The sequence below is a fragment of the Strix aluco genome, chromosome 11 (genome assembly GCF_031877795.1).
Source record: "Strix aluco isolate bStrAlu1 chromosome 11, bStrAlu1.hap1, whole genome shotgun sequence".
Lineage (NCBI taxonomy): Eukaryota > Metazoa > Chordata > Aves > Strigiformes > Strigidae > Strix > Strix aluco.
The window spans coordinates 3288652-3313686 of NC_133941.1; the positions used below are offsets into that span (position 1 = coordinate 3288652).

General features: G+C 43.4%; 1 protein-coding gene across 3 annotated transcripts in view; it reads left to right on the plus strand.

Moving 5' to 3' along the window:
- SETD5 (SET domain containing 5) overlaps nucleotides 1–25035 on the plus strand; it is a 77709-nt gene that overhangs the window by 18917 nt on the left and 33757 nt on the right. For all 3 annotated transcript variants that reach the window (XR_012624659.1, XM_074835672.1, XM_074835670.1), the window contains exons 2-13: nucleotides 7600–7774; nucleotides 11592–11697; nucleotides 12580–12791; nucleotides 13112–13170; nucleotides 13579–13766; nucleotides 14817–14855; nucleotides 16380–16622; nucleotides 21489–21637; nucleotides 21963–22080; nucleotides 22510–22619; nucleotides 22905–23151; nucleotides 23362–23442. Coding sequence is in view for 2 of the 3 variants with exons in the window: in XM_074835672.1 (XP_074691773.1) it covers nucleotides 7704–7774; nucleotides 11592–11697; nucleotides 12580–12791; nucleotides 13112–13170; nucleotides 13579–13766; nucleotides 14817–14855; nucleotides 16380–16622; nucleotides 21489–21637; nucleotides 21963–22080; nucleotides 22510–22619; nucleotides 22905–23151; nucleotides 23362–23442 (1623 nt within the window). In the remaining variant the exon portion in view is untranslated. The remainder of the gene's footprint in view (nucleotides 1–7599; nucleotides 7775–11591; nucleotides 11698–12579; nucleotides 12792–13111; nucleotides 13171–13578; nucleotides 13767–14816; nucleotides 14856–16379; nucleotides 16623–21488; nucleotides 21638–21962; nucleotides 22081–22509; nucleotides 22620–22904; nucleotides 23152–23361; nucleotides 23443–25035) is intronic.

Sequence of the window (25035 nt, forward strand, 5' to 3'; positions counted from 1 at the left end):
CTGCTTTTAGTCCAGTCTTCTTGGCATCAACTGCAGTTGATGAGACATGGCAACGTTTCCTTCCTGCCAGCTGTTTTGGCAAAGGCTTAGAGGGGACAATTGCAGCAGTACCATCAGCTGCCACAGCTGGATTCACTGGAGGTTAGTTGTCAAGCCCTTAATCTCAAAATATCAGTTCTGAATCTTTTTGTTTGCATTTTCTTATTTTTGTGACATACAGACATCTGACTGTTCTCCTTCACCCTGTGGGAAGAGAGAGCGACAAACTCACAGTATAGAACCAGCATAGCAATGAGGATGTGTTCCCCTCGCTGCAGAATAGTTTTCCCCCATGACTGTCCCAAATCAAAAGTTTGTAGAACTGAAAGAAAAGAGGGATGTTTCTCCTCTTTCCTGTTTCATTTACTTTGGTAATTTTTGTATAATTTCTGTGGGCTCTTATGTATAATTCTTTTTTTCTCTTGTATTGCTGTATATCTTCCAGGAAAGAATAGAAAACAGTATTGCAAAAATAAAAGTGTTTTCAGGGGATTGCCTTCCTTTCACTTTTGAAAATATCATTTGAGGTGCTTCAGTGTTTGAAGAATTTGTCATCTTCACCAATGACTCGTTATGCTGTGAGGTAGAGGCAATGTAAAACGATGTTTTTAGCATAGAAAGGGATCAGCAATTATTCTTTCTGAGTCTATGAGATTTTTCTGAATTTCTCCACTATTACCATTATTCTTTAAGTTTTGTTTTTATGATTAACATTTTTAAGGTCTTAGCATTTCATATAGGTTGCTAGATTTTCAAAGTACTGTCTTGTGAAGTCTTCTTGAAGATTTCCTCTCTTTATGGCCCTTAAAATTATGAGGACTTTTGATACAAAATTCTTGGTTGGGATAGTCCTTTTTTGCTTTACATTGAGGTTGTTACTCCTTTAAAACATTCTCATTATCACGGTCCTGCTCAGCAGACTCTGTGTACCGACCACACAAATGCAGCTGGGTCCCTTCTCATCAGTGTGGGATACAGGCAAAGTTTCCTGGTGTCTGCCTGCTACCTCTCTATAAACATACCTCAGAATAATTTGGTCTACCACGGATCATTGCTACTCTGTAATTTGCTTCCCCTTTCTAATTTGGCATGCATTTGTTTATGGAATTATCCTTATGTGTGACTCTTCAATTTCAAATCAATATAAATTAAACTTTCTAGTAAGGTTCCGTGATGCAAATCAGATGTTTTAAGAAAGTCCAAACAAACCCTCGTTTGATGCCTCCATCTCTGGAGTGTATTGGACTGTAAAGAATGTGGTTGAATTGTCCAGTAGAAGGTATTTCTGGAGGCAAAGTCTTCTCCGCCCTTCTTTTATCTCTTATTTTTCTTCTATTTCTCATCATAATAGGTGAAATCCTTAGTGATTCCAAAAAAAACAGAGGATTTTTTCTTTTTTTGGTCTGCAAAAGAAAGAAGTTTTGCATAACTTCTTGACTGCTGAAGCAGCAGCAAAATTTTGAGGTTGTTCTTTCTGCTTTTCTGAGTAATCTCTGCAGTCTTGGGTCAGTTGCTGAGAATACTTGACTCTGCATTTCGTAATTTCTCTGCTTGATGGTTTAATTTCTTTCAGTTGCTCACTGTCATCATTTGTAGTCCCTTAGGGTGTAGTTTGCAGAGGAGTTTAACTAAAATTGATGTTTTCTTCATCAGATAAAATGATGGAATCCCGTGGATGAGCATGATGAAAAATGCCTTAAAATAGCTTAAACCTAGCTTAAGTAAATTTGATCAAAAGATTTTTAGTTTCCATCTGTTTACTGAATTTCTTCAAATCAGTTTAACTTATACCTTAGTTTTAAACGTGGCTTACATAGCCTTCACTGAATGGCTTCATCACGCTGACTTTAGCTAAGTAGGTGCATTTGTAAACATGTGTTGAGGTAGTTTCTAGTGCTTCCATAAAGTACCTTAAGAATAATGAGAATCATTAATATGATTTCATATCTTGTATAGAACAACTTGACTAATGGAGAGGCCCATGGATACCAAAAGCTGTTTGAAATCACCCATGTCCTAAAAGCAGCAGTCTTGCCTTTCCCTGATCATTGACTCCTGGTTTTGTGCAGCAGGGTGAGCAGGATCAGGTCTTGCTGGGTTGTTGCTTTTCGACTCTTAACAATTTTTATATGTTGTTATTCTTGTTGTAAGAGCTTGTCGGTGCTTTGTCACGGTTCTCCAGATCCCGGAGAGCAAGATGAACTCTGAACCAAATGTGTACATACAGGCATTTCTTTTTGCATATATGTAAAACTGGAGAGAGTCTTAAGAAAGCTCTAAGACAGATAAATCTTTAATGATTGCGCTATATTTGTCAATAACTTGATTATCATGGTATACATACGTAGCTAGTAATGAATACTTGTGTTGCCTGTTATTTTGATCCCTTCTGTTGTAGACTAGGACTGAGTCCTCCCAGACCCGGTGGGATGGATGGATTGCTGTCTTGCTTTGTCAGTCAGCTGGCAGGTGATATATGGTACTAATTATAATTGTAAATACTCATATCATTATTTCATTTTTTAAAACTGGCACAGTTGTTTCCTTGCTGCTTAGTGAGGCCAGCTTGTTTTCAGAGCAGAGCTAAGCATTTGTATTGGTAAATTGAGGCACAGTTCAAATACTTTTAGGAATCTGTGTGTTTCAGAATAAGCTGGAGCTGAATGACTTCAGGATTTGTCTGCTCTGCCCCAGCCTCTGTGTAGGTGTCCTTATAAAACAACACGTTTGAAATTCCAGGAATTTGTTGCATTTTTTTTGAGCTAGCTGTTTTAAATGTAAAACCCCTTGATCCGATTCTGCTCTCACTAAAGGTGCTTGCCCTTCTGTGAGGATCTGCCCTTGACACGAGGTTTATGAGTGTGCTGGAAAGGACGGGCAGCGCTTGACTGGGCTTGGGTGGACTGCGCTTGTATTTGGGTGGCTCTGGCTGATGCAACAGGAATTTTACAGTATGGTGGTTGAAGCACTTCATGTTTACATTAGATGTCCCATAGATTTTGGCTATTCTGAAATTTCCCGAGGAAGAGATGAATCAATAGGATTCGTAAGCCTGCTAATGCTTTTTATACTGCTCCACTTGCAGAGTGGTTTGCTACTGATGCAGATGACAGCGTAAGTATGAGCTGGTCAGAATTTTCTGGCTCTGTCCCAGATGAGGTTGATGGAGAGGATGCCAAGGAAGGCTGCACAGCAGAGCTGCTATTTCCAGTTTGCCACCAGCTCTGGCCTGTGGCAGTGTGAGATGCAGGAGAAAAACGTGCTTTGAATTTGATGCGACTGGTAATAGCTTGGGAAGCTTCAAGATGTGCAGCTCATTATATACAGAGCTCATACCATATAGGTGACCTGTAGGCCTGTTGCTGAGCATGGAGAAGAGGATGGCGGTTATCATTTGGACACTAGTAATCCTGGGTTGTCAGAAGTCTTGGATCTGTGGCCAGTTTTGGGACTTCAGTAACTGGAGTTGTTGGGAGGTGTGGAGAGTGGTAAAGGAAGCGCTTGTTTGTACTTCGCTATCTGCGAACAAGAGATATGTGAGAAGTGGTCATTGTCAGTGCAGGCAGAGGGGATTTCCCTGTCCTTCCTGCCCTGGCACACATGTTGAAGTTGTATATAATCAGAAAAGGCTTTTCTCAGTTTGTCCGCAATGTGTTTTGTCCCAGTGTTATCTCCTTATCATTCTTGGCAACGCATGAGACACTGGATGCCCAACGTTAAAATATTTCAAGCCGTTTGTAGACACAGACTCAACGGATGTGCACTGATGCTGCGGAGAAACAGGCTGAATCTCTCTGTCCTCCACCGCTTGGTAACTGCTTTACCCTTCAGTCTGACTGTGGGAGGGTGCAAGGGGAGTGCTCTGTCCCCCCGGAGATCGTACAGCATCCCCTGAGCAGCACCACGTGGTGATGGAGTGTGGGCATCTGAATTTAGGTGACACACACAGTCTGTGAGGCTGTGCCCAGGGTTTTTTGTCTGGGGGTAGATTTTTCATGGCGCTTACAAATACCTTGTAGTGTCTGTCACCAAGCGTTGCACACCACGGGTGCCCAGAGGTGTCTGTGAGACTGGGACACTAGTGGAAACAGGAACAACCGCATCTTGAGGGAGGAAGCGCTGGCGAGCTGTTTGATTGACCATGCTTTGATTGTCCCTGTTAATACTGACTTTTAACACCACAAGTAATGAAAAGAGTTTCCAGCAGTAAATTTTCTGCATCTGCTTTATTTGTAGCATGGATGGCAATGGTTGTGGAAGTGAGCCAACGCAGCGCTGCGGCTGTTGCATCCTAAACAGAGTTTCGAAAATTAAATTTACTGTTACAGCAGGTGTTGCATAACCTTCTCTTGGCCAGCTTAGATTTATTACGGTCCTTTCTGTCGATACAGGATGCTACCTGAAATAACTGAATAACATATATTCACATTTTAGCTAAGGCAACCACTTATGGTTTTAGTCTGAAGGTGGGTGAGTCCCTTGGGCTGTGACCTGTGCTGAGTGAAAATTGGGGATCCCAGCGCTGGGGTGGCTGTGCAGGTGGATGCTGTTCTGATGATGTTGGGGAAGACCAGGTATCTTTATACTGGGATGACTAGTTAAGGAGGCAGGTGTGTAAATGCCAAACGTGGGGGAAAAAAAAATATATCTTTAAATCCTACATTTTCAAAACCAGCTAAGTATTATTTACCTACTAGACCATTAAACTAAGTGTTTTCATTTGATTTCAAGAAGAATTGTATCATAAGGGAGATAGGTTTGTGCTGTGGTCTGAAGCTCATCAAATTTGCATTAAGAACTTGAATTTTAGAAAAACTTCCAGTGGCACTGGAGAGAACTTGGTGTGACTTTTTTCTCCTGTGCAGCTGTGTATTTTGGGGGGGAGAGGTAGGAAGGAACTTGGGGATTGTATATACAGGAAATTGGCCTGTTCAATGGGTGAACATTTTGATCTCAACCCCAGTATTTTCTGTGCAGGATAATGTTTTGGGTGTTACCAGGCCAAGTTTCATGAAGACCAGACTGTAATCTAGCCCGAAGGTGTTGTGGTCTTGGACAGCACTTGAGACTGGTCTCAGCAATTCATTTTAAATGTTACATTGTCAGAGTTGAAAGTGCACATAAAACAGCAGCAACAAACAGCAAAATCCGGGCATGGGTGATGGTTGGGCAAGTACTGCTGGGCCAACACAAAAGCGACTGAACTGGAATTCGCCTTGTCTAACCTTTCTGTTTGGTATTTCATGTTTCTCCAGTAATCTCTTTCCCAAAAGTGGGAGTTACCAGACTGTTTTAGTGTGACAGTGTTTGTACAGCGTGGACAGAAAGAGGGTTTCCTATGAGAAGTGGCTGAAAATTTGTCCCAGTTACCCCAGGACTGACCAGATATCCTGTGACTGTTGAGTCCAGAAGCTGCACCTGAAATCCTCTTGTTCTGCTGAGTCACAAGCAGGCAGGAGGCTGGAATTTGTCCTGATGAAATCTCAAGCTGCTGCCAGCTGGGTATGGTCATGGCAAAGGCAAGAGATCAATAGAGAAAAAAAAATCTAAGCAAGTATTTTAAAAGAGTGGGGGGGTGGGAAGGGGAGTTTTCTATGTCCCTTAAAAGGAAAGGGTGCTTCAGACACTGAGAAACTTGTCCTATTTCTTTTAACCTTGTGCCAGAGTTTTATGTGACTGGGTTGAAGCAGGGATTGATGTCCATAGCTTTTAGCGTATTTTAGCAGCAGTTTGTCTCATCTGGTGTCAGTGTAGAAATCACAATTCTGTCACAAGCATGAGAAAGGGTAAATGAGACACTCCTAAAGGTCCTTTTCTTTTTATTTCTTCAGAAAACACACTCAAGGACACCTGAGCTGTCTTGAGTTTGAGCTGCTTGTGAGCTTAGTCCTGCCTGTTTTCTTTTTCATCTCTCACCTCCCCTCGAGATCATTGCTTTGGGGCATAACAGGGAATTGCCACAGACCACTTCGAAATCTTTATGTGCTACTTCTGTAATTCACTATATGCCTGTCGTACTATCAGAAAGATTTCTCTTAGGGATGTATACTGAAGAAGGAAAATATTTCCTTGTGCTAAGAGAAGTGGCTTGCCTTCTGAGACAGGGAAAGGCAATATAGTGTGTGGCATTTAAACTTTCTGACTCTGTCGCTCTTCCTTCATTTGCCCTTGTAGTGACTGTGTGTTTTTGTGTTTCTGGGGTTTTTTGTGTGTTAAACAATGGCTGGACTATGGTGTCTAAAGGCAGTTCCCTGTGAGAAATTCACTACCCACAGGAAAACTTGGCTCACAGCCTTTCTGTAGCCCAGGAGGGTTTGCTGGCAGAGCCGCCGAGATGCCGGGGAGCATGTGACGGCCGGCTGCGAGGGCAGGCTGGCTCATCTGTGCTGTCGGAGCCCGGGGAGAGACTGCGGAAAGTTATTCAAGGCTGCCCTTAAAGTTTAACACGCAGAAAGGGTGACTGAATTGTTGCCGTTTTTCTTTGGTTTTGGAGTTACCTTTGCCACATGCAGAAATGCAGCCTTGCTCTGTATTGTGGGGGTTTTCTTTAGAGCTGCGTAGAATAATAGCGCCTTTATGAAAGTCTGTGTTATTGGGGTTATTTACATAACGAGGAGCTGATCCCGTTTTACCTCCGTCCGCCATCTGACCCTTGGAAGTTTGCGTTTATCGGCGATTTCGCCCGCTGCTTTAGCAAAACGCTGCGGTCAGCGGGGAAGGTGGAGCCTGGGCGCGGGCTTCCCCGCCAGCCCCAGCGCGGCCATGCCGGCAGCTGCGCCCCGTGATGCCGCCGTGAGTCACCCCGGCTCCCCACACCGAGCCAATGGCCCCGCCGTGTTTCTCATCGGAGCGGCCTATGCGCGAGCGCCCAGATGTCTGACGTGGCTCTGCTGCGGGGAGGTGTCAGCTGGGATTTCGGAAAGTCGGAGCCCGCTGCGTCAGGGCTTGCCGGACTGAGTAATCGGTGCAGAATCCGGGACAGGCCTCGCTCGTCGAGGGGAGGCCGTCGGTGGCGGGGGATAGCCACCGTGCCGGTCACACTTGCCCGTGCCGTGGGCCTAGTGAATGCAAATACAAGCTGATCTCAAGCAAGAGGTCTCAGCTCAGCCCACCTCAGCTCGGTCTCATTGTCCTCCCAGATGGGGCTTTGCCTGCAACTTGTTTGGGGAAGGAGTTAGGAAATGCTGATGGAGGGCTGTGGGTGATAGGTGACAGCTGCTGCTTATATGCAGAAGGAGCTAATAGATTGCTTATCTGGTAATTAGTCCTAAGTTTAGTTGGGGGAGGGGAGGAACTATCGTTATCGGCTTTATGACATTGTATGTCAGTCCAAGACTGTAAAAAAAAACTAAAACAGAAACAAAAAACACAACAAACCCACCAAACTACGACTATCTACCTCTTCCCTGGCCCTGCATATGAAAATGAAGTAAAAATGATGTGGTGTGTCACTGATGAAAATATTTCTGCTTTTCTTTTGCTATGAAAGCCTGTTTTAGGGGTGTACAGGGGGACCTCATCCTGTAACAGAGATGCAATGCTTTGTTTCTACCCCGGTAGGTTTCCCCATGTCCGTGACGTGTTGGCCGAGGCTCTGCGGCTCCTCTCCGCCCTCGGAGCGGCCAGTCGCTGCCCTCTGGACTCCGTGATCCCCGACGGGCGTCATGAGCATTGCAATCCCTCTGGGAGTCACCACACCAGATACGTCCTACTCCGACATGGCTGCAGGATCGGAGTGAGTGTTAACCCCACGGAGGAGGAGGGGAGGGTGTCAGAGGGCTGCCCTGGAGTGGGGCTGCAGGATCAGTGCCGGTGCTTTCTCCATTCGGGAGAAAGGGGGTGCTGGTCAGCTGGCTGTGTGAGAGATGAATGCAGAGACAGAGTGTTTTAACACAGTGTTACAGAAGTTGCTAAGTTTGACACAGGAGAACGGGGGGAAAAGGAGAATTCCAGCAGTGTGAGGCACTCGACCATGGGGTTTTTATCAGCTTGGCTAGTGAGTCTATACTCATGTGCAGACAGTTGTGTGTTTGCTGTACCCATGCTCGATGTCAGCAAGGTACAAGCCAGCTCCTTGTCCAAAAGCTGTGTTATGTGAAGGATCAGTGTGCTGAGCCTCCCTCTCAGTAGAGCCTACTAGCTACTCAGACTCAGTACCAGTCTTACATGACTGATTTCTGGACCCCTTTGAAGCTCGGCTAGAGATGTGAGACAGTGTCAGCCTGTGTAGACACCGTTATTTTGTTTCTGTCCCCGAGCAGGTTCCGAGAAGCACACCTCAGCGGGCAATCCTTCAGGGTCCCCACCACAGGACCCTGTGCAGGGCTCTCGCCACAGTCCTATCTCTGAGGCCTGTTGGAGGGGACTTAACATTTCTTTTAAAAGACTCTGCTTCTGCAGGAGTCGGGAACGTTTCAAATCCAGAAAATATTGCATTGTGATCTTTTCTTAAAACCCTTGTTAGAATGATGTCAGCTCAGATGAGTACTATGTTTTTGTCGGAGGCGAGAGGGAGGGCTCAAGTTATTTCTGTGTGCTTCTACCTCCTGCTTTCCTTCATCCTTCTTTGAAATATGGACTGTAGCATGCTTTACAAAAATTTACAAAGGGCATTTTGGAGATAGATTCCCCCATGTATTATTTAAAGGAACCTCCTGTGCAACTACCTGTGTGCCAGATTGATCAGTGTAGAACAGATATTGCTCTGGACTCTTACTAATTTTGAGCTGTAAGAGCAGTGGGCTACGGTATGAATCATTGTTTTTCCCTTCCATCTTGCCCTGATCTGACTATGCACAGAGTTTGACTACACAGTCGCGCTCTCTGCAAGACTGCTAATGCTCTTTTTTGTCTGTCTTGGCACTGGCCCCATTCTAGGCGTTCTTCCTCGTGATGCTTCATTCCCTCCTAAAGCCCATATTTTTACATGTTGTTTTTTAATGGGGAGTCAGAAACTAGTAAGTCACTCATCTGCAGTGGGTATACAACCCCTCGCTTTTCAAGATTTAACATTCAGTATTGCTTGTCACCATGCTTCTCCCACACCAGCACTTTAAAGACTCAACATGCAGGAATTTTAAACTGTTTATGACAGGAGAAATAGTGCTAAATAGTTTACTCATATACTAGGCACTTTGCTTTCAGAGCTGAGCATGTGGAGAAGAGAGCCTGATATATCTACGCATGTCCCTTGTAACATTTAAATATCAAAAAGACTGTAAACCTTCTGCAAAGCATTTTCTTTTTCCCTGGTTGTAAGAAATTTGTAGGTCCAACTTGAGGCTAGTCTAGAGAGTGCTTTGAAAAAAGGCTTTTGAAGATTTCTGAATTGGTTTCTCTGTGTTTTCTAAAAATTGGGAATGCCAGGACTTTATTCTCCAGGCTTTGCGTTGATGCCCCGTTAGTGCTGAAGTGTCCTTCGTGAGTCTGTTCAAAGTTAAGGCTATCCTCCACTTCTCCTTTGAAACTCTACTAGTTTGATGTATGAAGTCCTGGGGTCTCTTAAAAGGGATTGATTTCAGAGATGTGCATCACAAAAGCAGTGGGAAGGTAAAAGGAAAACTAGCTGGCCCTCTTTGCAGGCTGAGCTTTAGCATCTTCCCCTGGCCTCTGATACAGAGGAGAGGTGAAAATGCTGAAGGGTGTTTGTGTTCATCTGAGGGTGACACAGAGGCTGCAGCATAGTTTTGCTGCGTTAGTCTGACTGCATATTGGATGTTGTTGAAGCTCCTTGGCAGGCTGCTGCTGAGGAAGCATGGGCCCCAGCGTTGTTGCCCCTGGACACCGTTGCACCAACAATCTTGAAGTTTTATTACTAATGCTTGCGGCAGTATTGCTGGTATTCCAGGATGACTGTAGTTAGGAATGTGGGTGACTTGGACAGAGGACAGATCTGCTGGTTAGACTGTTTAGGCTCTTTTCCTTCAAATATTGTTTCTGAAAATACGATTAAACCTGAATGGATTTAACTCTGTACCAATCTAGAAGTCCTAAAGGACTGTTGCAAAGATCCAGCAAGGCTGGATTATGTGGCAAGCTCTACACGGTGTCTTTTATTAAGAAGGATATCCTCTGAGAGGTATCACCACCTCTATCTCCTGCTTTTGACAATTTAGCTGGCTGTAGTTACGTTGAAAACCAACTGAATTTGCCATGTCGTGCTCCTAAATCCTGAGCTAGGAAGTGCAGTTCGCATAGGTTTAAGGTCTTCTACTTTCTGCGGTTCTTTGTACAATAAATTATTGCTCCTTTATGTTGCAAAGACAGATCCACCTTACTCCAGAATAAGCCAGAAGCTCAGAAGGCTGGAGAGTATACTGGGTTTAGTGGCAGGGTGGGGCAAACTTCAGTGCAGCAGAGATTTCAGGAGCTCTTAGGAAGTCCAAAGGGCACAGGGGTTAGTGTTCTTGGGTGGTGCCTAAACACTGACTGCCCCACACATGACCACTGGCCATTGTTGATTGAGTACTGCCTGATTCACGCTGGCAATGTAGGACCCACTGAGAATCCTGCGAGATCTCGCCAGAGCTGCAGAGGTCCAAGGTAAAGTTCTTCCTTTCCTGTATTTTTCTTTCCTGCTTGCTCAGCTCCATGCTGTAATTTTGAAGATGATTTCACCTGCAGACATGATTTGGTAATATTCTGCTGTATTCTGTTATGGGCCTTATTTCTGATCCGTGCCGAGGTTAGCTGACTTGTATCTCCTAACAGACAGTGCGTTTCCTTGCTGGTATTCTGTCTGTAGCCTCATTATCTAATATTCCCTGCATTGAATTGCAGCTGTCCCTTCTCCGAGTAGGGTTTCTGCAGCTTTCTGCTAAGGATATACCTTTCATTTTTCGCTGTTTTTTTTCACCACCATGTGGTGAAAGAGTGCATTGTACCTCAGCAGCAAATTTCCTGTTCAGCACATTGCACACCAGGTTGCTGTATAGAAAGCGTAGGGCGAATCTTGTTTGACTGTGGCCACTGTCTATCCAGGTCATGAATTTTGTTGCCTCTTTCTGACAGGAATCTCCAGCTCCTCATAGTTGTTGTCCGGACAGCTGCAGGTTTCATGCAGACTTTATCACAGGATGTTGGATTCGGCTAACAATTAGTATCTGAGGGAGAGAGAAACAAGTGCAGATGCAGGAAAGCTGCTTAGCTGCTATTTTAAATAAGCTGTTGCAGAGATAACATGGCAGGTACTGTTCAGTGGCTTTGAGATTAGGCTGGCCGAGTTCAGATGTGAATGCTGAACTATACCCAACTTCCTCAACTATAAGGAAACTGAGCTTCTTACATGCTAATTATCTTTTAAACTTCCCAGATTAAGACCCAGTTTAATGAGTTATCCAGGGTGGCCCTTACTGAGTTCCTTCCCTCTGAAAGCAGGTTCATCCTGTACAGCTTCTACACACATGATGCCTGCTGAAGCGCATAATAACACCTCAATTTCATGAAGTTTTTTCATTCTGAGCTCATGTGTCGAACAGAAAAGAGCAGTAAAATACTGGCACTAAAAAAAATGATGTTGTATTGATGGGTTTTACTTCTGGCCCTTTCTGCAGCCCAGAGTCTGTGGAAGCTAGTCCAGCTGTCAGTGAGAAGAATGTGTACTCCAGCCACGGCTATGGGGCCACGCAGAAACACAGCTATCGCGGGCTGCCTTACGCAGTGAGTACTCTCTCTGCAGTGAATCAGCTCTTTGCTGTCTACTGTACGCTTTTCTCCTTGTTCCATAGTTCTTTGCCTGTAAGCCTTAGGAGTTTTGGCTTGCTTATTAGGGAACACTGAGTTACAGCTGAGTTCTGCCATACATTTTGCATTTGTGTGTTTACTGTTTGTGAAGTCTTGCATGCTCTATAGCAAGCTTTATTAGTGTTTCTAGGTGGTAGATTTTTAACTGAATGAAGCACATGAATGAAGTGTGAATATGTATGAATATATAATATTTTCCTGGTGGTAATTTTATGCCCCGTTTGGTTTATTGTGCACTATTTGTACTTGTTTCAACTGCACAGATTTTCATAATGGTAACTTATAACTGTGAGAAACAAGGAACAGTCAGGAAGAGTGGGAGCATGGCTTGAAACTATGGGACAAATGGGATGTCACAGAATCACTGAAGTTGGAAGGGGCCTCTTGAGATCATGTAATCCAACCCCCCCTGCTCAAGCTGACCCTGTTTGAGCAGGTTGCCCAGGACTGTGTCCAGTTGGGTTTTGAATATCTCAACGGACAGAAACTCCATAATGTCTTTAAGCAGCTGGTTCCAGTGTTTGACCACTGATGTCATCTTGGATTATTAGCAGTACAACAGTTAATGTTGAAATTGCCTAGTTGTTTTCATAGGTTTTGAATTTAATTCATTGGTGCAGAAGAAAACCATTGACATCTTTCAGAGCTATTGCTTTACCTTCTTGGTAGATTGAGGAATTCAGACTACCATTTTATACCAACTGTTAAATAATAACCTGGGAACTGTGGATTTGGGACTTCAGTTTCTAGGCATCATATCTTCACATTAAAAGTAGTACTGCAAATACTCATTTTCAGGATCATAATTATGGAGCCCCTCCTCCTCCAACGCCGCCAGCCTCTCCTCCTGTCCAGACCATTATACCTCGTGCAGAACTGAACGGCCTGCACTCGCCCGATGAGGAGAACTCCGGGGACAGTGAGAGCTCCTCAGAAGGAGAATCAATTCCTACTTGGTGCCACTGCAGTGTCTCCCAAGATGGTTTCCTCCTCAAGTGTGAAAAGTGCAGGTAAGCTTTGGTGCAGTGCAGATCTGGACTGCTCCTTGTGTTGACTTCTCATACCGAGCCGTGTCACGTTTGGGCTGTGGGACGGACTTCCTTTTGCTAACTGGAGCGTTCTTTCCAGTGCTTTACCCAGTATTGACCCTCCTCCTTTGCGTTGTCAGCCTGACAAGTGTTGGTGGCACCAGGAGTGGAGATGAGGATGTTAAATCGATGTTCTTATCATCCTGGGCCCCACTGAGGGCACGCATCTTGTGACATCCTGTTGAATTTCAAGTGACTTTACTCCTACAAACCAGCTTCAATTGTGCATTCTCCTTTGGCAGAGGAATGAGCAGGGGGAAGGTGATCAGACTCCGCCGCCGGAAGCAGGACAACGTGTCAGGTGAGCTTGAGGCTGTAATTCTGATAACGGTGACTTTTGCTTTCTTTCTACAAGACCTTTGTCTTTTGGCTGCTGTAATCATCTAACTGTGATCAGTTCCTGCTAATGTTCTTTGCTTCCCAGCCACTGGGATTTTCTCCTCTCCTTCCACCTCACCTCAGTTAGCTCTTGGGAAAATCCGATTGTTTTGTGAACAGAAAAGGGAAATGTTAATCAGTGCTGTTCTGTGAGATATCAGAAGTTTGGGAGACCTGTTCAGAGTTTGGGTGGGAAAACTGAGGTGATACAGTTTTTTCAAGGAAGAGCTATATAGGGTCTTCAAGTTGTCTTGATGAAAATGAACGTAAGGGTAATCTGTTCTCTCTGGAATGAATAAAAATGTTGCTAACAAGGCACTCCTCTCTATAGGTGGGGACAGCAGTGCAACTGAGAGCTGGGATGAAGAGCTATCTCCCTCTACAGTGCTGTACACAGCCACGCAGCACACCCCTACAAGCATCACGCTGACTGTCAACCGCGTCCGTAGAAGCAAACCTAAGAAGAGGAAGAGGAGTACAGAAAAAGCTCGCACTGCTCCGAAGGCCAAAAAGATCAAGGTATGTGGAGTGAGACGAGGTTGCTGCAGTTCCTGCCAAATGCTGTGTGGAGTATTGTTGAGAGCAGGTTGGCGAGCTGGCAGTAGACAAGAAACTTTTGTCCTGTCAGGAGTTGCTCTTTCTGGTGTAATAATGTGATGCCTTGTATTTGTGACCTGCTGAAGTATGTGGCTGTTGGTTTAAAAATTACCTTACTCAAACTCCACCCTTATTTCCCAACGCTGTCTGTTCATGCTCAGTGCTTGGATTTGATTACATATTTTCCCTTCTACTCTATTAGGATTTGGGGAAGTAGCTTTTGGACTCTGTCTGTTTGTGGCAAAGGGGCAGTCTGTGAATGGAATGAAGAATGAAGGGAGCATGGCATTTCTTAGCAGGCTGTGTTAAGGAATTTGGGCTGCAGAGCTTCTTGGCACTGTTCTTCAGGGACAGAGATAGTGCCTGTGTGGAAAACTATGTAGGTAGTGATGAACATTTGTTGAGGGATGACTTTACTGTCTTGTTTGTGGGGGTTTGGGGACTGAAATAATTTTGGATCGCTTATATTGGAATGCAAGCGTGTGAGCAGCTGGTTCTTTCCCATCATCTGCTAGCTTTACCGTGATTTTCCCCAGGTTAGGTTTCCCTTGAAGTTCCTTTGGGTAGGCACTGATTAAATAAAAGACTGGGAACAGAAGCCCATGTGAGGTCTTCAGGTTCTTTGTTGTGAACCAGCTTGATTCTGTTGCTGGCGCTTTATTCTGTCAAAGCAAGTGGGGTTACTCAGGACAGTTTTGGTTTTGATCTTGAGATTTTTTACTACGTATGAGGCAGGCCTTTTTAGTTGAGAAACCCTGGACGTCAAGCTTTTTAGCAGTTTCCACTGGATTTGCATTGCAGTCTTTTTGTTCAAGTCCACTGCTTCTTGTGTAGGTCCTCCTGTAATTCTTGCCGTCTTTTGTTAAAGGCTGGTCTGTGGGAGTAAGATCTAGTCTGGTTCTGGGATGCTAATTCTGAGGAAATATGTAATACTTAATTTTTTGTCTCTTTCTCTCCTTGTTCGGGGGACAGGCCTTTCGAGAGGGCTCACGAAAGTCTCTGAGGATGAAGGTGAGTAGACTTGAGAACAGTCTGTGGTGGGGGGGGGGGGGTTTGCCCTGTGTTTTGTGCCTCTCTTGGTTTGCATGGGGAATTTCTGATTGTGGGACCAGCCTCGGAATAATTTCAAGCCTTACCAAGCACCACAACCAGGCCTATTCAAAAGGGTATCACAGGAGTTAACCATTGAACCTTTCTTTTGCTTCAGATAGTTTTCTGTAAGGAAATGTCCTCCAGTCCCAAGAGATATGACTGACTCATGACACTTGGGAGTGAGGTGTTTGATGTAAGGGATGTAGAACTGGTTGTGGCCGCTCTTCTGTGCGGTCAGTTATCATTTGATTGCGTCAAAGCTATTTTAAGCTTGGACATCAGAGTAGTACACAAGTTTAATGTTGGGAGTCTCTAGCAGTGTTGCTTTGTTTCTCTCCACATCCTCTTACTAGGGATGGGTGGGACGATATTTATTTATATCTCTGATTTTCTGCAATACTGCTAGGTGTGGCTATCTGATAGAAAGATTGTTTGGCAAAAAAGGTAGACTTGTACTTTGAGCTAAACGTGTTCCTAGAAACACAAGAGGTGCCTTAAAGTTCACTCAGTCCCATCTGACCCCAGTAGTGTAGCTGACAGTGGCTTCTAGCAGGTGGCTCAGAGGAAAAGGGACAGTCCTGTGGTGTGTGTCTGTCTGCACCTATCTCTATAGTACGCAAGTGCCTTGAGAGGGTAAAAATGCATGAAGACTCTTAATGTTTTTAATATATATGATGAAAATAACGATTGTTCTTTAGCAGTCCTTGTCATTAATACCTCAGTGTCACGTATGTCTCAGTCCCTTATGAAGCCAGTTGAGTTACTGACCTTTGGAATATTGTTTGTTGAATTATTTCAACTATTGTCAAGTAAAGAATGAAGCTTAATTTTTTTTTCCTACCAGCTTCTTTTTTCCCCTCCCTTACAAGATGGTATACGTAGATTACCTGATTTTGCCCTCTCTTCTTTGCATTGCTTAGGACTTGCAGTTTTAACCCTCTGGCTATTAGCTTATGCTCTACATTCAGTTTCTTGAAACCCTGATGACCGTTTAGCTAGAAGGTTCAGAAGTATTTTTGGATCAGTCACTGCAAAGATTGAGATGCAGTCAGCATCATCTAGCATTATGTTGGACATGAGTGGGTTGACTGTAGGACAAGCCTACATGAGATTTATTTGCCTTTGTGTGTTCTGTTCCTTTGCTTTTTTAATCTGCTTGTTTTTCCAAAGTGACTTAAACTTTTTCTGGCCATATATTAGCTTAATTTTCTTGTATGTAGCAGTGACAAGTACCAACTCTCAAGAGGTCTTAGTCCTGCACAGAGTTCTCCATAAGTGGCACTGTTGTCCAGCGTTCTAGGGGATGCAGGTTCTGAAAAAGGTCTCCTCATAACCGACACTTTCTTAGCTTGGAATAGATTTGTCTTTTTTTGTAGCTTGTTCATACGCTCAGAGCACTGCGGATAGGTTGTGTGCTAGCCATTCACTCTTTGCTGTTTGCAGAATTCACCTTCTGAAGCGCATGCCTTGGATGAAAACACAGCTGAAGGCTGGGAGAATCGAATACGACTGTGGACAGATCAGTATGAAGAAGCCTTTACTAACCAGTACAGCGCTGATGTGCAGAACTTGTTGGAGCGTCATCTAAACTCTAATAAAGAATTTGTGGGCAAAACTGCTATGCTAGACACAATCAACAAAACAGAGTTGGCCTGCAATAATACTGTTATTGGGTCCCAGATGCAGGTAAGAACCGTTGTGACAGAAGTGGGGTAGGTCAGGTCCTCTGGTTTCTAGACATAAGGTGTGGACATGGGCGAACAATATCGTAACTGGTCATATAATTTCAGACCAATAGGCAGAGATTTGATATAAAAGGGAACAGAAGAGATGCCGGGACCAAAACAGAATCAGAAATACTCGCATTCAACCAAATCAGTGTTGCTAAGTTGGGGATATTTTGTACAGTTCTGTAATGTGGTTCACAGGTACCATAAATACTTTTGATCACTGAATGGCTTGAGGCAGAACCAGATCTATCACTTGCTGGAGATGGGAAATTTCCTGCCCTTTTTTTTTTTTTTCTTTTCTCCCCACTGTTTCTTTGGCTCATGTTGTGTAGAAAGCTGTTTTAAAGAACCTTTCAACATTATTTCAGTATTTTGGATGATTATTTGGACTCTGGTAACTTTCAAATACTGCACAACTACAACTGATTTTCGGGAACTGTCTCTCCCTAACTTTTCTCTTCCAAGATGGGCAGTGATTAGTGTCTTCCCAGCTTTCTGGAGTGTATGTAGACAAGGAGAAACAGGAAAAGGATGTATTTGTGTCGTGTATGTCCTCCCCACTACTCTTCTCAGCTGATGTTTCATCTGGTCCGTGCTTCATTGAGCAGAGAGCAGCATTCCCAGTCAGTTCAGGCTTTGCAGGACTTCCTGGTCCAGGAGATTGGAGATAGGTGCAACTGAAAAGGACGGGCTCCAAAACATATGTGGGGCACCTCTTCTGTAGAAGGGGAGCAGAGTCAGAAACCTGAATATCAGGTATATGTTTGTGCTTGAATCATTCTTGTTTATATCAGCTGACTCACTGCTCTGTGAAGTTCATGTGCTCCTTCCCACTTTCCCTCTGCTTTCATGTAGGTGAAGCACATCAGGCAGAGCACAGATATTGCCAGTAAGGGAGAGTGCAGAAAGAGGACTTTGAACCCAACTTCCTTCCACCCTTGCTTCTAGTTCTGCAATAATAAGACTTCTGTGGGGGTTGGGGAGAAATACTTCTACTTGGCTATGTGAGTAGCCTTCCCAAAGAGAGCAACTGAGGAACTGTAGGGAAGAAAAAGTTCTGCTTCTCTAGAATTCTTAATATTTTCTGAGTCTAAATGTAAACTCTTCTATCTCCTTCACGTGAGTTTTAGGAAAAGTCCTGAAATAACTGATAAAACATGCTGTTCCTTTCATAGAGTACAGCAGGACAGATAATTATAAAAGGTATAATACATAAATGTGCTTGTTCTTGTCATGCTCTCTTGCCCTCTCCCTTCCCTGTACAGACATAGGTTTTCCCACAGGGAAAAGTGGCCAGCATCCCAAATCAGAAGACTCCAAATGCGATATATCCCAAAGAAACAAAAAGATAGAAAGTTGCAGAACTTCTTAGTGAGCTGCAGTTACTCTAAGCAAGCTGTAGGTAGGTACCTATCATTGCGCATGCTGGGGCAGTATAAAGGGATGTTGTGGCTTTGTAGTTCCTCTTGAATACTGAGGAAAGACCAGGTGGCTGTCCCGGGCTGCTGCTTGTCAGCCCTTATGTCCTTGTTTTCTCTGCTCAGCAGATGGCTGTGGAGTGTTGTGAGGAAGATAGCCTGCACAGGTGTGGAGTGCGTGATTTCTCATCCTGTGCTTTATATTTTTGTTCCACTCATTTGTCTCATCTTTGTTAGACAAACTGAGAAGGCTTCTTGGTTTGCATCAGTTGTCTTTTAACTAGATATCATTACTGGAGGTAAAAATAGCTTTCCTGGGAGATAAGGAAATAGTACTTTGGGCTAGGAAAAAAATGAAGAAGGTTGTGTCAATATACAGATAGCAGCTGTGTGTAGATGATGGGTATGGTAACTGCTCTATTTGGCCATGAAGACTCTGGAGAGAGGAAAAAGGAATAAAAATAAAATGTTTTATACGCCCTGCATACCCTCCCAGTTGAGGGAGTTGTTTGGCTTGGGTAAACAATGATGCAAATACATACTCAAAAAAAGAGAGAGAAGAAGAAAATGTGACCTAAAAGCTTCCCCAAGCCAGGAGGAGTAGGAAAAGATGGGTTAAGAGTTATACACGCAGGGTACAGGATTTTATTCACTGTAATGTTTTGGATAAATCAATTCTGAACTGTCCTAATGATGCAAAGGGAAACTTGTGAAAATACGAAGCTGTTCGGTGTCATGAGTAAAATCATCTTAGTGCTGGCTGCTGCCAGATGCTTGACAAACTGAAAGCTGTGAATCACTTTTCTGCCTGCTGTTGCCAAACCAAACCCAGGGTCAGTATTTGCCCGTTGTTGCCTCTGATAATTGCTGACTTGAGCTCAAACCCCTGATTGATTTCACATTCTGAAGTGAAGAGCGAAAGGGCCTTTATAAAATAAAGCCACTGAGTATTATGCAGATGTTGCTCTGCAAACATATCAGAACAGTTCTGTCTGATTAGCAGTCAGCAATCCCTAGCCTATGACATGAATAAAATCATTTGTTCTTTTCACACATGAAAGCATGGCAGCTAATCCTCTTCATATTTCCAAATTCAGAGAATGAAAACAAGCTGAGCTAGGGTCTTATCAGAAAACCTATGAGATCATTCCAGTTTTACTAAACTCAGATGATTGTTAAATTCTACAGATGCAGAGCTTCTCTGTCCTTCATGAGCTCTCTTCTCTTCCCACCACGCTGCCTTATCCCAGCTGTGTTCCCCAAGTTGTTTTCCAACATCAGGTGGACAGTCATGGGCCAAAGTTGAGACTGAAGGCTACCAGACATTAACTCACATCTCTGAAAGCTACTAAGAGAATTTGATAGAGTAGGAGAATAATTGAGGTTGGGAGGAACCACTGAAGGTCGTCTGGTCCAACCCTCCTGCGTAGGGCCAGCTTGGATGAGAAACTAATTATAACAGCAGACAAGTGGTAGTGTAGAAACAAAATTATTCAACTGGAGACACACGTGTCTCAGTCCTGATTTATCTTCTAACTTCAGATACTTTCTCCTTATCTCCTTCTGTCACACACTAACAAATCTAGTCCCATTTCTTTATTCTCTGTTACCACAGCTGGATAGTCCAAAGTGTATCCAATGTTTTCAAAATAATTTAGCCACTACTTTTGGCAATGTAAACAGTCTTACCCTACAGTTCACTTGTGTCATGGGTTTGCTGATGAGAAATCAGGGCCAGCAGTGTGGCTGCTTAGTCTGAAAATAACATGTTTCGTTATGCCAGTTTAGTGGGCTTGGGGAATCCTCTGTGACCTCTTATTAGGACCCAAGACATGAAGAGATGACCCTGTGAGGCTTTTCAGAGTCTTCTGATACATACATGCAGGTTTTTCCAATTGCCAGCAGATACAGTGGTATGAAAAAGATATACCCCATAGGCATGATAAATGTAGCACTGGATGTATCTCTAGGAGGAGATCTGGAATAACAAGACCATTACTCCCATCTACATAGGTTTCAAATGAATTTTTTTGTAAAGCTGTCTCTATCCTGGACCTGAGTGAGAGAAGTCAATAAATAGACCTTACTGTACTGGCTGTTCCAAGATCTGCAATATAATGTAATACTAAAACAGTGAAAGTAATCTTCTTCCCAGAGAGGTTTAATTCAGAGCCACGTACAAGATTGCTACAGAAAAAAAGGTTCAATACTTTATACAGTCAGTATAGAGGGTTTTGTTTGGTTCCCAGTGCTGAGTGCTGCCTTAAGGCATTAACTTAATTTTCACAAAGTTAGAACGTCATGCGTTCTGTCATTGTCCAGACTGAGCCCCTTCTTAAGCTAATGTGATTTTTACCCATTTGAGCAGGCTGCTCAGTAGCTGTGTCTAACAAGAGAGCTCTATCAGGAAAATTTGGGAGTTTGCTTTTAATAAAATACTGTGGTTCACGTCTAATTTAGATAGATGACTGTCATTATTACTGAAGTAAGAACACTTATGTCTCCATTCACTCCGGAAAAGTATCAAAACCAGGTCCTTATGAGCAGTGAATAGCATGCTTAGGAAAGTGCAGGCACAGCTCTTGTGGTGAGGCAGCCAGCCATCTTCACATAATTTTTACTTGCAGAGAGGTTCAATCTGTTAAGCAAGAAAAGTACTTTGTTTTTATGGAAGAAGTCTTTCCTATACCCTAGCACTTATAATATCCCTTCCATTATTCCGTAAAATGTGTTGTGTTTGGACGTCTGTGCTTAAAGAATGTGGTTTCATACTGTCAAGACACATTGTTGGGAAAATCCATTGTAATAGTGTGGTAGACTTCAACATAAAGAAGATTCAGCAAACTGTCACTGCTTAGTTAAAAATGTATTTCTTCATGTTAAAAAAAAAAATCAGCAGCGCTAGTTGAGGAGGCAGATGAGAAGTTTCTGGATGGAGACAGAAATTGCCAGATTAAGTCTTTAGCCTGCTAGCTAGAATTTACCGTCCTCTGCAGAAGGAAAAACTTGTGGGTTTTTTCCTCTGAATGTGTGACAACCCACAATTTAGGGAAGATTTGAATTATTCTGGCTGTGAAAGTGGCCATAATTGCAGAGCAGTTCCCTGTTAGCAGCAGCTGACAGGTCTGGTTATGCCTCCTAGCTGCAAGGCTGAAATACTTGGTGTGATAGATTTGTGGGACTTACTGTTGAATGGAAGCAATAAATACTCTTTGCTTTTGATAAATATTATCAAGGTCATTGGTCATTACTAAACTGTTACAGAATAAACAATATATTCCCCTGGCAGAGTTTCTGTACGTTACTACTGGAGTAATTTTTCTTTTCATGTAGGTAAAATATTGTTCATCAGTTTGGAGGCCTTTGGTTTAAATTCTCATATTTTGCTCTGGTTTTTGTTACAGCTGCAGCTGGGACGGGTGACTCGGGTTCAGAAGCACCGGAAGATCCTGAGGGCAGCAAGAGACTTGGCACTAGATACCCTTATAATTGAGTATCGAGGGAAGGTTATGTTACGACAGCAATTCGAGGTCAATGGGCATTTCTTCAAAAAGTAAGAGTACTATGAAGTGATTAGTATGAGAGCATCATGGCACAGAGAGTCTAGTGTCTCTGAGGGATAATGCACACTTACAGGGCCCTTGTCAGCTGTGCCATCTGTAGAAATGTGAAATCAAATATACAACCTCAGCTTGATGCTCTGCTTATGGACCAAAACCCTCTGAAGTAGATCTGATAAACTGTGATGCTGGAAGTGCATAAGCGTCCAGAGCAATAGCACTGATGGAAGCACAGCTTCCAGTGAAGTGAGGGATACCTGTTATAAGTGCCATGGGAATTGAGTATTTTGGGATTGAGACGTTCTGTTACTTCCCCAGGCCATATCCCTTTGTGCTGTTCTACTCCAAGTTCAATGGCGTTGAAATGTGTGTTGATGCCCGCACCTTTGGTAATGATGCCAGGTTCATCAGGCGTTCCTGCACTCCAAATGCAGAGGTAAATTCTCTCTTCACCATCACTGTAATTGCACATGACGTGTTTTATACAGGCTTAGTGCATTCCCTTTTTATCAATAGTCAAATTAAAATGGAGTAAATGGGATAAATTCTCTGCATCTCTTGCTTATTTGGTGGTTTATACTTGGAAGATGAGAAAGTTTGGGAATATGAGGTTTTTCTTTGGAAGGAAAAGGTTTCTTTTATGGCTTCCCTTTGGCTGCAGCGTGACAGGGTAAGCAGGTGGTAGCAAGTTTAAGTGAAAAATCACAGGGTGAGACGAGCAGTGAAGCAGGCTTTTCCCTATGGAGAATTTAGGATAATTATTCATGGAATAGATAAGAGCTGCTTTGCAGAAGGAGGCTTCCCTCTTGCAATTAAGAAGTGCAACTTGTGGAGATGTTAGTTTCTCTCTACTTTGTTTAACAAGGTTCGTCATGTGATTGCTGATGGGATGATCCACCTGTGTATCTATGCTGTTGCCACCATTGCCAAGGACACAGAGGTTACCATCGCCTTTGACTATGAGTACAACATCTGGTGAGTCCTTCACCTCGCCCAGGAGCTCTCCACTGCCCTCCTGGACTGGACATCTTCCTCCAGCCCTTTCCTCGCATTCTACATTTTGCTCCGTTTTCTACTGAATTGCATTTTCCGGCTATTCTGTCCAGTTCTGCTGGCATATTCTACAATAGAGGCCATAAGGTAGCCTGCTGTCCTTGCTTTGGCACGTGGTGAGATGTTTAGTAGGAGATGCATTGAATGTCTCTGTAGGAGGGTTGAGAAATGAAGAGTGACACGAATTATGTTTGTGTTTTGGAGCAGCAACTATAAAGTGGACTGTGCGTGTCACAAGGGGAACCGGAATTGCCCTGTGCAGAAACGTAGCCCAAATGCTGCAGAACACCTACCTCCACCTGTTTTAGGCACACTGATTGGGGCAGAAACACGCCGGCGAAAAGCCCGTCGAAAGGAACTAGAAATGGAACAGCAGGGCATTGCATCGGATGAGAACAGCAGTCAACAAACAGAGGAAGTTCCTGAGGGACCTGCAGCAGTCAGTGACAATGAGGTAAAACCCTGTAGAACCCTTGACACTTCATTATATATATTTTTATCATTATGGTGTGGAATCTGATCCAATACAGCACTGGCACCTTCAGAAAAGAAACTGCAGGAGGCCTTTTTTAAGCCTTGCACCTTAGATTACCATAGGAATCTTGATAAGTTTAAAACAGTACTGGATTTTGTTTGACACACTCAGTCTGGGCTTCTCTTTCAGGTGGCAGAGAAGGAGGAGAAACAAGAAGGGGAGAAAGAGGAGCCTGTAGATGAACAGGGAGCCTTGGTCCATAACCGACGGGCAAGTACCTTTCTCAGTCTGGGTGTCATCCCCTTTGGTCATTGCATGAAGCAAGTCCTGACAGGTCCAGTTGGTTATTTCACTTGTTTCAAGACAAATTCCAACTGTCAGTGGTCTTCGGTGATTTGATTTTAAAAAAAACAACACAAACCAAAAAATAACCAACACCCAGGTTGACTCTACATCACGGGATTTATGTCAGGGCACTGCAGATTAGAAGGGATACAACAGATTTGTTTCCTGATGGAAAGTTTGAGTGTTACTTTCAGGGCTATTCTATAGTCTAAAACATACCATTAACAAGATAATCAGCACCAGATTCAAAAAAGGTAATTGTACCCTTTTTATGTTCCTGCTGCCCTTCCTTATTGCCACTACAAGAATTTATGAAGCCATATAGAATCATAGAATAGTTTGGGTTGGAAGGGACCTTTAAAGGTCATCTAGTCCACCCCCGCTGCAGTGAGCGGGCCATCTTCAGCTAGATCATATGATGAACCAGAACCTGATTTTCCTTAAAACTTGGTGAGTTTTGCTGGGTAAGGTTTGTTAACTATCTGTTCCCTGTATGGGTTCATAAACATGTTGCCTCCTGGGAAAAGGATAAGGATCAAGTGACAAAAGTTAGTAAGAGGTAGACCAACAGCACTATTGGCAGAAGTCAACAAAATTTGCTATGTTCTGTATTAGGAAATCCCTTTATGCTCCCAAATTGTTGTTGTAATCAGTCTTCTCGATCAAAATATTTCTTAGTGCTCTTGGATCTTTGATAACACAGTCCCTTCTCAGCTGACTTCTGTACTGAGTAGAGCTGTATTTTTTTTTTTCTTGTGCTTCTTACGGCACCTGGAATTGCTCCCTGGATTAGAATGTTTTATGCATGTGAATGGAGCTGTTCTGACTCTACTTAATTTAAAAAAACAAAAAAACCCCAAACAAAAAACCAAAACAAAACAAAAAAAGAAAAAGAAAAAACCCCAAAAACCAAGCAAAACAAACAACCGAAAACCCAAGGAAGAAAAAAAGAAGTGCTCCCATCTTTCTACCAGCCAACAAACATGTTGGAGCTCGGAGTTCCCTGGTTTTCGCTTGTTTATCAAATCATCCGTCTTTCTCTAACCAGCGATATGGATCATGTGTAAATTTCCTGAGAAGGCTTTAAATGTTAAGATAGTGCCGCAAATTGCAGAGCCGAGGGCCATTCAGCAGAGAGATCCTTGGATTATCTCATGGATTTTTTTAGAACAGGCAAGATAAAGCAGTCAGTTTCTATTGAGATTTGAATAAGAGCAGTCATCCATCAGGCTGGCCTTAAGCTTGGAGGGAAGATTTCATTTTAATGCAGGGAAGCTGATCTCTTTCTTGGACAGCATAGTTCAAGAAGACTAAGTGAAGTGTTATTTTCCCATGAGCCTTTAAGCCCCGTTCCTGTGTGCTGTACCAATTAATCTCCTTTAATGAGATTCAGTTTTCTATACTTGGCACCAGGAAATACCTGTATCTGTAGTTTTTTCAGTCTTTAATTTCTTGTGTGTGCCGAATATTTTCAAACAGAAAACTAAAGGCTGGGCTGCTGTGATTGAGTACTGCTGT